General features: G+C 48.5%; 1 protein-coding gene across 4 annotated transcripts in view; it reads left to right on the forward strand.

Annotated features, from left to right (window-relative positions):
• Positions 1-2702: 2702 nt before the first annotated feature.
• SHMT1 (serine hydroxymethyltransferase 1) overlaps positions 2703-13170 on the forward strand; it is a 36876-nt gene continuing 26408 nt past the window's right edge. For 3 of the 4 annotated variants that reach the window (XR_013961189.1, XM_080679874.1, XM_080679876.1), the window contains exons 1-3: positions 2703-2947; positions 9864-9978; positions 10863-11008. Coding sequence is in view for 3 of the 4 variants with exons in the window: in XM_080679874.1 (XP_080536000.1) it covers positions 9883-9978; positions 10863-11008 (242 nt within the window). In the remaining variant the exon portion in view is untranslated. Of the gene's footprint in view, positions 2948-9848; positions 9979-10862; positions 11009-13170 lie in introns of all 4 variants that reach the window. The other variant, XM_080679875.1, reaches the window with a different exon arrangement.

Here is a 13170-nt window from a genome sequence, read left to right on the forward strand (position 1 = left end):
TGTAACCCAATCCCCATATTGCTTTCTTCCCCCTTCATTTAATCTTCCCTCCTTAATTCCAAACACATGAAAGAAACCCCAACTGTCATTCTCTAGTGCATTTGAGAGCTTGCTTCCTGGCATTGTTGTCAGTTTCGGCTCAAATAAATTCTTACAAAAATTCTCTATAGGTTTGGATGTTCTTCGTCAACATGTTCAAAGAAAACAAAGTGGAGGGAAATTCCTTCTCTTATTTTAAACTGGGAGAATTAAACTTTTCATTTCTATTTTTCTTTTTAAATGTTTATTGATTTTAGAGAGAGAGGAAGGTAAAAGGAGAGAAACATCCACATGAGAAAGAAACATGCATTGGTTGCCTCCTGCACCCACCTCAACCGGGGATTGCACCTGCAACCTGGGTAGGTGCCCAGACCAGGAATTGAACCAGTGATTTTTTGGTGCATGGGACAATGCTGAACCAACTGAGCCACACCAGCAAGGGCTAACCTCTTATTTTTAATTTGTATTTGTCTTTACAATTGTCAACCAATGGTTGGTGGCACCAATTCAATGCCAACAGGAATCCCCAATTTGGGGTGAGTGTAGAAGGAAACTTAATTCAGTGCAGAAGAGCGCAAGTGTGATACAGCACGGCTACGAGGCAGCCCTGGGGCCAGGCCCCTCTCTGGCCTGTGCGGATGGCTCCACTCTGGTCCAGTAAGACATCTTCAGTATTTCAGCTCAGCCAGGGAAATGCAGTCTCAGTCCTCAGTGGGAAGGGAAAGTGTGCCAGAGGGGAGCCGGCTTATGTAAGCAGAAGTCCCCTGATCCCTGACTGGTCTGTCCTCATAAAATAAGGATACAAATTCATGACATTTGATTGGTCCAATGGAGCTGCTGTGATTGGTGGGTAAAGACGTTGATACAGCTGCACAGCTCTGGTTAGAAGAGGAAAGCTCAGTCCTATTGGTTGAAATAGGAGTCCAGGAACTCCTTTATAAGGCTGGCTCAGATGGCAGGAACACAGGCAGGCAGGAGTTCAGTGCAGAGGCAGGCAGTTCAGAGCAGGCCTCTCCCTGAAGTGCAGTTTGCAGGAGAGGCCCCTGTGAAGAAATGGCTGCTAGGCTCTGTTTCTTAATAAATTTGAGCGCAGTCAGCCACCAGGAGCCCTTCTTGGTAGGTATCTTCCTTATCAGTGTCCACACAATCTACTTCCTGCTTGTTGCTCTAAATTCCAAAGTTCCACAGTGAGGGGGTGGGGTGACAAAGGGGAGCTAGAGAAGGAAGGGACTCACTAGGCAAAGAAGCTATTTGACAAAATCATTCTGGGTCTGTGTTGTATTGTGTCTCTCCTGGAAATAGGACTTCTTATGGATCCCCACTTTCTCACTGTCTTTCCCAGGAATTTTCTGAATCAGTTTTGAATCTATTTATTAACTGTCACATTCCCACAATTGTTACATTTTGGAAATTGCTTGACATTGTAAGAGGTTAAGAGTTGTTGATACACTGAGGACTGAAATATTAGGAGCTGTTAGAGAACAAATCACTCAATGACACAGTAAGGAAGACTTTATTCAAGGGGAAACTGTTTCTATAGGTATAGGGACCACCGCAATGGAATCTTCCGGTGGGCAATAGAGATTGGGCTCAAGTATGAATATGGTATGGGCCAATGGAACTTATAGCCAAGGAGGCGGGGGGAGGAGTGTCAGTGGATGGAAAATTGGAGGAGGAAACATCAGAGGTGAGGAGGATTCTGGCTAAACTGACCAGGCCAGGGTGATCAGGCATCACCCAGATAATGGAGGATGAGAAATTCAACTAGATATGGAGGGTGGGGGGTTCTGGTCAAATGGACTTAGCAGCATCCTTGCTAAAACTGGACCCCGTGGGTTTTGGACTCTGGTCCCGCCGACAGCAGAGATAAACAGGGAAGTCTGAAAGTCAGGCTTCATGACAAAATATTTCAGAGGAGCCTGAGTAGAATTTGGTCAAGAGCATCTGTCAGCTCTTTCCCCTATGCTGTGCAGCCCCTTGGTTTTTGTTATACTTACTGTTTATATTCCAATATTTATTGAGCCCTAATTATGTGTCAGGCACAATGTGTTTTAGATCTGTCTGTTAATCCCCCTTACAGCCATGCCAGGTAGATATAATTATCTCCAATTCAAGAATGAGACATGTGCCAAAACCGGTTTGGCTCAGTGGATAGAGCGTCAGCCTGCGGACTGAAAGGTCCCAGGTTCGATTCCGGTCAAGGGCACGTAACTTGGTTGCCAGCACATCCCCAGTAGGAGGTGTGCAAGAGGCAGCTGATCGATGTTTCTCTCTCATCGATGTTTCTAACTCTCTATCCCTCTTCCTTCCTCTCTGTAAAAAATCAATAAAATATATTAAAAAAAAAAAAAAAAGAATGAGACATGTAAGTGCCTGTTCTAGGATTCCACAGGTACAGAGTAACAGTGTTGAAGTTCAAATCCACGTTTGTCCCATTTAAATGACCATCGTGCTAAACTGTAGTATAATATAATGAAAGAGCTAAATATAAGCAACAAAATTCATTCCCAACCCCAGGGCCTACCCAAGTTTCTGGGACAAGCCCTGCACGGTGTCCCCAGCACCCCAGCTCCCAGGCTCACAGCCTAGGTGAGCCGGCACCCCCGCCCCGCCCCCAACACGCAGCGCGCTCTGATTGGGCACCTCCAGAGGCGGGGCGCGGCGGGCCGCGGTGGGTACCGGGTGGAGGCGGGCGCGGTGGGTCACGTGGCAGCTGCGCGTCCCCGCGGGTCTCTGACTCTGGTCGCGCCAACAGCAGCGTGGGCCACGGTGTCGGTAGGCGGGCGCGCCCAGTTGGTCCCGGCAGGTGCGCAGCTTCGGGCGGGCCTCTCTGACCTGGCTCTCGCTGCGCGCTCGGCTGTGCGCGTCTCCTGGCTCCCCAGCCCCACGTGCTCTGCAGGCCGTGCAGGTGAGGGGCGCGCGGAATGCCTGGCGATGGGTCGGCGCGAGTCCCGAGTGCCCGTTCTCTGGTCTCCGGTGCGGTAGGGGGGTGGCCTCAGCTTAACACAGGTCCGAGTTGCGGCTCTTTACTGAGCACTCTCTGGTTGAGCATTTTAAATGTAAGTGCAGCCCTTCACCTCGCTACAGTATCCTCACAGCTAAGCTGCAAGCCGAGTGCTTCTACCGACGGGGAAGGTGAGGCTCGGAGAGAAGAGCCGATTTAGGCGGGCCCTGCAACAGGGCACACGGAATCGAACCAAGGCTCACAGGAGCCTGCGCTTTCAACCGCTACGTTTGTGGGCGCTTTCTTGGATCCCTGGGGGGTGGGCCTGCAGGCTGCAGCCTGTTCTAGGAGACAAACGTTGCGCTGAAGGGTTCCTGGCCTGGTGCCCTGTGCTTCCAGGTCTTGGAAGTTAAGTGAACCTTGGTCGGCTGAGCCCCGCACCCGCAGGTGTCTTCAATCAGGCAGTTGCTGCACTGGAAACACCAGTCAGTTTAGATTCTTATGGGATCAAATTTGCAACTTCCTTCTCGAGGGAACGTGCAGCAGAGTTGGGAGATTGTGCTTTTATTTAGTGCAGGGTGGCGAAGAAGGGCTTTGGAACTACAGGGAAAACAGAGTTCAAATGACATGACCTTAAGCCCTGAGCTCTCTGAGCCTCAGTTTTCTGTAAAGTGGAGGTCACAGAGTCTGTGAGACAGGTGACATTCAGCAGATGGTTCCCTCCGCAGACCCCTGGGTGGTGCCACTTGTGACCGAGGCCCAGGGAAGATTTGGAGGCATGGGGAGGCTGGTGACTTTGGAGAATGAATTCATTTACTAGGTCTGTCTCCCTGGGGGTGAGTGAGGCTCATGCCACCATATCATGACAGTTGAGGCTGCAGGAACTGCATCCCTAACCCAGTCAAGGTGGGCGCGCCCAGTTGTCCCTACAGCACCCCTCAGGATCTTTTTCTTACGGGGTGCCTCAGCATAGAATAGACTTAATTGATTTAGTAGATATAATAGATTATATCTATAATTGATTTAATTAAAACAAGACACAGAATCTTGAACTCTGAATGAAGAACTCAAACTTATTCCTGATTAAAAAAAAAGCTTAAGTTAGACTCAAGGATATGGATTTACTGAGAATATGAATTAAGTACCCCGTCTGGGGGGTGACTTGATCCTGAGTGATAACAGGCCCCGGGGGAGGAGACTCACAGTGGGTGGGCAGTGAGTGGGGTGCTGGCCACACACGCACTCTCGCCGTGGGCAGAAGCGTCTCTGTGAGTCAGAATTAGCATCTTGGACAGGGAAAAGATTTGCAGCAGGGCGGCAGGTTGTTGCTGCAGTGAGAAGAGTGAGACCACAGATGAGGCAGAGACTTTGTTCTTTTTCCTGAGCAGAGGGGAGCTGAGTGCTTTCACAGAGTGACTGTGGATCTGCTGACTGTCCTCAGGGGGAGGGTTCCTAATGGGCTTTAGCTATTGGGTGGTTGAGAATGGTCTCTGCTTGCCACCTTCAAATCCTTTTTAACTTTGACTAGTCAGTATTTAAAAGAAGCTTTTCCCTTTGAGCCAGTTTTTGGCTCTGGAGCTTTTGTTGTGGGCTTCCCACCTGCCGAGGGTGCGTGTTGGTCCATGCACAGGTCCATGGGTTGAACTGGCCGTTCTTGAGTGCAGAGGTCGGCATTCACGTGTCTCTCCACCGCTGGTGGAAATGTGGGACGTGGCCAGCCACATTCAAGGTCACCTGCCTGTCCTTGGCAAGGTGGTACTGCTGTGACCACAGAAGTGTCCATTGCGTTCCAGCACAGTGCTTCATTTCTAAACGTGCTGTGCTTACGGTAAAATAATGGCTGCTTTGAAAGCCCTAAGAGGAATTTCCTGGTTAAAGGTTATAGTACCAGAGATTAATGAGGATTACTGTAATTTGGGACTATTAGACTATTTTGTCTAATGGGTATATTTGTTTAGCAAATTTACTGTGTGTGTATTTGTATGGGAAAAGCTACAACCTTTCCACTGTGTTTCTCTTTTACTCTCACACCACTACCACGCAACCTTTCTGACACCAGATGTGTGGGGGTTTCCACGCATCAGCAGTTCTGAGACACCACTGGGTGTCTTACAATTCAATCCAATTCTACCCAGAGTTAATTCAACCCACGAGACCACCCCCTTCAGATGTCAATCACAAGTAGTAGGTCCCCAGGTTATCAGATATCAATCACAAGTAATAGGTCCCTAGGTTATCCATGACTTCTGTCCTGCTCGGCTACAAATTAGAGGTTCCCATGACCCCCTCCTGGGATTCCATCATTTGTTAGAGCAGCTTACAGAACTCAGGGAAACACTTAACGTTTATCAGTTTTTTGGTGGTTTTTTTTTTTGTCTTTGTTTTTTTTTTATATATATATTTTATTGATATTTCACAGAGAGGAAGGGAGAGGGATAGAGAGCTAGAAACATCGATGAGAGAGAAACATCGATCAGCTGCCTCCTGCACACCTCCTACTGAGGACGTGCCCGCAACCAAGGTACATGCCCTTGACCGGAATCGAACCCGGGACCTTTCAGTCCGCAGGCCAACGCTCTATCCACTGAGCCAAACGGGTTTCGGCTGTCTTCGTTTTTTTAATAAATCTTTGTTTAGATTATTACAATTGTTCCTCTTTTTCCCTCATAGCTCCCCTCCACCTGGTTCCCACCCCACCCTCTGCCCTTACACCCCCCCCACTGTCCTCATCCATAGGTGTACGATTTTTGTCCAGTCTCTTCCTGCACCCCCCACACCCCTTTCCCCCCAAGAATTGTCAGTATACTCCCTTTTTATGCCCCTGATTCTATTATATTCACCAGTTTATTCTGTTCATCAGATTTTTTATTCACTTGATTTTGATTCACTTGTTGATAGATATGTATTTGTTGTTCATAATTTTTATCTTTACCTTTTTCTTCTTCTTCCTCTTCTTAAAGAATACCTTTCAGCATTTCATATAATACTGGTTTGGTGGTGATGAACTCCTTTAGCTTTTTCTTTTTTTTTTTCTTTTTAATATATTTTATTGATTTTTTTACAGAGAGGAAGGGAGAGGGATAGAGAGTTAGAAACATCGATGAGAGAGAAACATCGATCAGCTGCCTCCTGCACACTCCCCACTGGGGATGTACTCGCAACCAAGGTACATGCCCTTGACCGGAATCGAACCTGGGACCCTTCAGTCCCCAGGCAGACGCTCTATCCACTGAGCCAAACCGGCCAGGGCTCCTTTAGCTTTTTCTTATCTGTGAAGCTCTTTATCTGCCTTTCAATTCTGATTGATAGCTTTGCTGGGTAGAGTAATCTTGGTTGTAGGTTCTTGCTATTCATCACTTTGAATATTTCTTGCCACTCCCATCTGGCCTGCATAGTTTCTTTGAGAAATCAGCTGACAGTTGTATGGGTGCTCCCTTGTAGGTAACTAACTGTTTTTCTCTTGCTGCTTTTAATATTCTCTCTTTGTCTTTTGCTCTTGGCATTTTAATTATGATGTGTCTTGGTGTGGTCCTCTTTGGATTCATTTTGTTTGGGGTTCTCTGCGCTTCCTGGACTTGTAAGTCTATTTTATTCACCAGGTAGGGGAAGTTTTCTGTCATTATTTCTTCAAATAGGTTTTCAGTATCTTGCTGTCTCTCTTCTTCTGGCACCCCCATAATTTGGATGTTGGTATGCTTGAAGTTGTCCCAGAGGCTCCTTACACTATCTTCATATTTTTGGATTCTTTTTTCTTTTTGCTTTTCCTGTTGGGTGTTTTTTGCTTCTTCGTATTTCATATCTTTGACTTGATTCTTGGGATCCCCTAGTCTGCTGTTGGATCTCTGTATAATATTCTTTATTTCAGTAATTGTGTGCTTAATTTCTAGTTGGTCCTTTTTCATATTCTCGAGGGTCTCGCTAAATTTCTCAGACTTTCCTAGAAAATTCTTGAAAAACCTTACAGCCGTGGTTTTGAACTCTATATCCAGTCGTTTGCTTTCCTCCATTTCTTTCATTTGTGACCTGTTTCTTTGTCTCCACATTTTGGCTGCTTCCCTGAGTTGATAGAGTGGCTTTGTGTGCTAGGTGTCCTATAGGGTCAGTGGCTCAGATTCCCCAGTTTCCTGAGGTGGACACTCTTGGTGCACCCCTTTGTGGGCTGTGTGCACAGTCTTGTTGTAGTTAAGCCTGATTGTTGTTGGTATCACTGGAAGGAATTGACCTCCAGGCCAATTGACTGCAAGGATCAGCTGTGTCTATGCTGGGAGAACTTCTGTTCTGGAGACACCCGTATGAGACAAGACTTGCAAAAGCCTCTGTGCTCAGCTTGGATTGGGGGGAGTCTCAGGGCTGAGCAGACAGCAATGGCTTCCCGTCAGCCCTGCCCTAAGAGGCCCCTGGGTCTCAGTGTCCTGCAGTAATCGCTGCAAGCACCTCTGAGAGAAAGCCGACCTCGAGTTCCGCCTGCTGCCAGACAGTCCAGTTTCTCCCCGAATGAGTCTGGGTCCCCAGAGTCTAGCCTGGAACTGGAGTTCAGAGCAGTCGGGAGCTTTTGTTTCCCTCCGGATTGAGAAAGCCAGCTGCGCACTGAATTGCCCACCCTCTTCGCGCGTGTGCCTCGGTACCTCTGCCTCCTGCAGCTCCTCTGAGTCTCAGTGTGCTTTTCTCTTTCCTTCTAGTTGTAGAATTTCCACTCAGCCAGCCTTCCTGTGGTTCTGAATGATGTCCGTTTTGTCTTTCAGTTGTAGTTTCGAAATTGTTGTGCGAGGCAGCAGTTTAGGTGTTTACCTATGCCACCATCTTGGTTTCTCCCAGTTTTATCAGTTTTTTAAATATAATTTTATTGATTTCAGAGAGGAAGGGAGAGGGGAGAGAGAGAAACATCAATGATGAGAGAGAATCATTGGTTGGCTGCCTCCTGCATTCCCCACACTGGGGATGGAGCCCACAACCTGCGCATGTGCCCTGACCAGGAAGTGAACCATGACCTCCTGGTTTGTAGGTTGACACTCAACCACTGAGCCAGTCCAGCCAGGCTACCAGTTTTTTCAGAGAGGTGATAAAGGATACAGGTGAACAGCAAGATGACATACAGAGGGTGAGGTCTGGCAGGGTCCAGAGCACAGGAGCTTCTGTGCCCCCTGGAGTTAAGGTGCGTCACTTCCTAGCGTGGATGTGTCCACCGACCTGGCAGCTCTGAATATATACAGGCTCCCTCATGTAGGCATGATCAAGTATTAACTCTTCACTGGGGAAGTGGGGGCAGGGCTGAAAATCCCAGGCTTCTAATCATAGCTGGTCTTTCTGTTGACCAGCGCCCCAGCCAGGAGCCATCCAGGGGCCCACCCAGGGTCACCTCATTAGAACAACTGAGGCTCCTAGCTCTTTTTACTTAGCAACTCACAGGGGGTAGGAGCCGAGACCAATATATATGTATAACCTCGGTACTCTTGGGAGGTGGGCTCTCTCCTCATGACTGGATCTTTCTTAATCTAGACGCCCTCTCCTAGGATAGGCCCCTGCCTCAGCGTCCATAGTAAGCCCCGCTCGCCCCAGCACCCAGCTCTCGTCCTTCGTGGCGCTCTCATTTTATCCGTCCGCATTTAGTACACTTGTTCAGTTTGCTGCTCATCTTCCGCACCAGGGAAGGCCCTTGACGGCAGGGCCCAGTCTGCTGTGCTCACAACTGTGTTCCCAATAGCAATGCCATAGCGGCACAGAGAGGCCTGAGTAAATAGTTGTCGGTGAATCTTTTTATTTTATTTTTATTTTATTGTTGTTGTTGTTAATCCTTGCCTGAGATATTTTTTCCATTGATTTTTAAAGAGGGTGGAAGGGAGGGAGGGGGTGAGAGAGAAACATTGGATGTGAGGAAGACACACATCGATTGGTTGCCTCCCAAAAGCACCCCGACTGGGCCTGGGATCCACCTGCAATCCAGGTATGTGCCCTTGATGGGGAATCGCACCTGAGACTCTTCAGTGCATGGGCTGACGCGCTACCGCTGAGCCACACCGGCCAGGCTCCATGAATCCTTCTAGATGAAAGCTTACCAAGTTAATGGAGCACTACGGAAAAGCTGCGGCTGTTGATTAGGGGAAGTTGGTTCCTGGGAATATTTAAACTTCCACGCCAGGGGAGATGCCACGGATCACAAATTCTCGTTCTTTGTAGAAACACATTTTCCAGCGTTTTGTTGGGATACAATTTTCTGATGAAAACTATTCATCTATAGTTCTTTTTTTTCTATCTATAATTCTTACAGGGCAGTTTGTAGTTAAGCCAGTGCACGCTTTAACTTGCAGTTTCTACAGGAACCCTGTGGGTAAAGGGACCGTATGATTTCGGGTTTCGAGTCTGACCTTCATGGCCAACTTGCTGTGCAGCCACAGGCTAAGATGCTTTACTTCTCTGAGCCTCGTTTTCATTACTTGAAAAATGGAAAAAATAACATTTAAGTCAGTAATTTATTGTTCAGGCAAATATTACTTCATGTATGACCGCACTGAATTCTGTGGGAGATTGAAAAAAAATAAAAGTGACACACAGTCCTTGCCTTCCAGGAGGTTAGTGTAGTTGGAGAGATAGCCATAACAGGAAAGGTTAGTTGAGAAAAGGCAGCGCAGGGCTCTGTCCTCGGGGTCAGGCCTCCTAGGGAGTGGGGGTGGTGCTCATCACTAACTGGATAACAAGCTGGCATCTGCAGTCCAGAGCGGAACCGGAAGTCCCACATGGTGGCATCGCAATAGAATATTTTCATATTTACCAAGCAGTTGAGGGAGGGGCTAAAAAATAGTGTCGATACTTTAGCAACTCAGAGAACTAACAAGTTGCATTGAGCTTTGATTAAAATTAATGTTGGAAGTTCTTCCATTTTGAGGCGACTTTGAACCAGTGCAATGGCGACTGCGGTGAGCAGGGCTCCCGAGAATGCTGACGTGTGGTCCTCGCATGACAAAATGCTGGCACAGCCCCTGAAAGACAGCGACATTGAGGTGAGGTTGTGGGGTCTTTGTGGGGGTCCTTAAATCCCAGTCTCCTGTTTACTTTCTAGTTCTAATCCTAAGTACCCTTCATTCAGAACAGCCTTGCAGTTAGTATAAGAGTGCCAGACTTAGAGACAGCAGCTGACAAAGTGCTAAAAGCCCTTCCAAGGCAAGATTAAGTATTCCTGTGTTCCTACAAAGTGCAGAGTAGAGACAGCAGCTGACAAAGTGCTAAAAGCCCTTCCAGGCAAGGTTAAGTATTCCTGTGTTCCTACAAAGTGCAGAGTGCTGTGCTGGGTGCTGTGGAGGGACGGGGAAGGTCACTGAGATTTGACCCTTTTCTTACAGTTCAGAGGAGTACATGCAGACACCAAGAAGCATCTTTTATTAATGTGTTTTTAAAAATATGTTTTTATTGATTTCAGAGAGGAAGGGAGAGGGAGAGAGAGAGAGAAGCATCCATGATGAGAGAGAATCATGGATCGGCTGCCTCCTGCACGCCCCCTACTGGGGATGGAGCCCGCAACCTGGGCATGTGTCCTGACCAGGAATTGAACTGTGACCTCCTGGTTCACAGGTCAACGCTCAACCACTGAGCCACACCAGCCTGGCCTAACCATCCTTTTAGGAAGCTTATTTTAAGGAAGAGAATCAGGGAGGGGGAAACTTGGTGAAATGTAAAACTAAAGATAAGATGGTATAGAATTAAAAATTAGGTGAGATACTTATTTTTAAGTAGATTCTGAGTTTGGTTTTTTGGGTTATGGTCAACCTCTGAGGGCAAAATATGGCTGTATAACAGTGGCTCTTCTCTTTCCTCGGCCATTGCTTTGATCAGAGTAGAATGTTGAGCTTAGAGGTCCAAATGTTTATGTCTATTTTCTTCTCTTCAGGTTTACAACATCATTAAGAAGGAGAGTCACCGGCAGAGGGTTGGACTAGAGCTTATCGCCTCAGAGAATTTCGCCAGCCGAGCCGTTTTGGAGGCCCTGGGCTCCTGCTTAAATAACAAGTACTCTGAGGGGTACCCTGGCCAGAGGTATGTGAATGCTATCTGAGCGCTGCTTCCGGCAGGGTGGGCGAGGCACTGAGTCTGCAGAGTGCAAGCCCCGCAGGCTCCTGTCCACTCCTGCGGTCCAACACACCTTTTATGCTGGGCCCTGTGATAGCGCCGATGTTCTAGAGCAGCTACGCTCAGGGTCACTAACAGCTCCTGTGGGGCTTTCCTGACGAGCCGGCCAGTCCCTCTAAAGGGGTGCGGAGCTGCTGAACTGTGGGTGAGCCTCTAGAAAAAGGTCAGCAAGTACTCTGAGTGATGCTATGGGAGGGGGTTGTTGCGTGTGAGCAATCAAAGCAGTTTCAGAAGTGGACACTGAACCTGCTGCACAGAAGCGTTTCTGCGTTATAAATGTTGGATTTACATGGGCGGTGATTTGGGCAACTCCTTCCCCCGGAGAACCCGGAGAAATTATATGCTTTTACAGTCATCACCAGACAAAGTGATGATTACAGAATCTGACGTATGGTTTTGCAAATTTGTATTTTTGTGTCCTGAAGGACACAGAAAAATCAGGATCACCCTGGGAGTTGAACTGGCATTCCATCCTGAGGTACTCTGCAGCTCTCTGTAGAATGGCCAGACACCAGAGTAAGGGCTTGTGTTCCTTCTGCTGTCAATGACTAACATTTGCATGTTACCTTGAGGAGGTCACTGGGTGTTTTCACAACTACTATCTCCTTTGATCCTCATGGCAGCCCTGTAGGGAAAGGGGGGCTGTGCTCCATGCTGTAAGGACGGGAGAGCGAAGACTTAATAAGATTCGGTGACTTTTCAAGTTCGCACACAGGTAGTGGAGCTGGGACGGATCCAGATGCTTTCCAATGGGGGTATGATAAGAAATATCTGGTCTTTGTCCCTGGTTTCTGGCACCTGAGCTCCTAAAACTCTTTGAATCTGATAGTAATGTCTTATTCATAATGAACACTCCTGAGTTTATGTTAAGAGGTGTCCCTTGCTGGGCCTCTAGATGGCTTCAGGATGGGGCTGGTGGCCAGAAAGACCAAGGCATGCTGAGAGGGCTGAAGCCTAGTTCACCACCAATGGCCAGTGATTTGATCAGTTACCTCGTAGGGAAGCCTATGAAAACCCAGCACGGTGAGGTGGAGAGCTTCCCAGTCGGTGAACGGTTGAGGTGCTAGGAGGGGCAGTCCTGGAGAGGCCCAGGAGCCCGAACCCTTTCCCCGCACCTGCCCCACGCGTCTGGCCAGTGAGAGTAAGTAAAGTGCTGTCCTGAGTTCCGTGAGTCACTTTGGTGAGTTACTGAACGTGAGAGAGGGTTGTAGGAATCCCAGAGTTTGTCAGAAAGAAGTGAGCAACCTGGGGATCAGCCATTGTGACAGCCTCTGAAGTGGGACGGCCTGGGGGCTGAGCCCTTAGCCTCAGGGGCTGGGGCTGCCCCAGCTAGTGGTCAGAGATGAATTGAATTGTAGGATGGTTGGTTGGTGTCAGAACTGGATGGTGTGAGGAAAAAACCCCTCACATTTGACATCAGAAGTGTTGTAGGGGGACCTGACCTGGAGCAGATCCGCCCAGGGCCGGCCAGTAGTATGTGGTTCTTGACTTGGTGCAGGAAAGATTTCACACCATGAGTACAGGTGACTTTGCGAGGATACTTATTGAAGCTGGGGCAGTGAGACAGGAAGGGGCCAGGACAGAAGCAGCAGGAGAGCCTGGGGGCACTGCTCCAGTTCACTAAGGAGTCAGAGAAAAGGGGCCTCGGAGACAGGATCAGATCAGAGGGTGAGCCAGGACGAGCTGCTGCTGCCCATTGCACCCTGGTGGGGACCCCGTGGAGTGCAGGAGATGCCTGCCTGTGGGGAGTAGAGGGGAAGGGAAAGGCATGGGCACGTTCCTGGGAGGGAGAGTGCAGGCTGTGTCCTTCCTCTTGAGAGTTTTAAAGGCTGGGCATTTAGGTGAGGAATTAAACCCTTTCAGGGTCGTGGTCTCCACTAATTGGTCAGCCCCAGGGCAAGGGGTTTAAACTGCATGACCAGCAATATGCCAGGGAAGGAAAGGCCACCTGGGGGCAGGTTCGCACCAGTTTTGCCCTTTGCTAGTCACCCAGGGCTCTCTGTATCTGCTGTGAATTGCTGGCCAGTTTGTTCAGCTCTCTCTCTGTTTCCCCATCCCACTTGCCAAGG

This window comes from Plecotus auritus (assembly GCF_963455305.1).
Source record: "Plecotus auritus genome assembly, chromosome: 7".
NCBI classification, from domain to species: Eukaryota; Metazoa; Chordata; class Mammalia; order Chiroptera; family Vespertilionidae; genus Plecotus; species Plecotus auritus.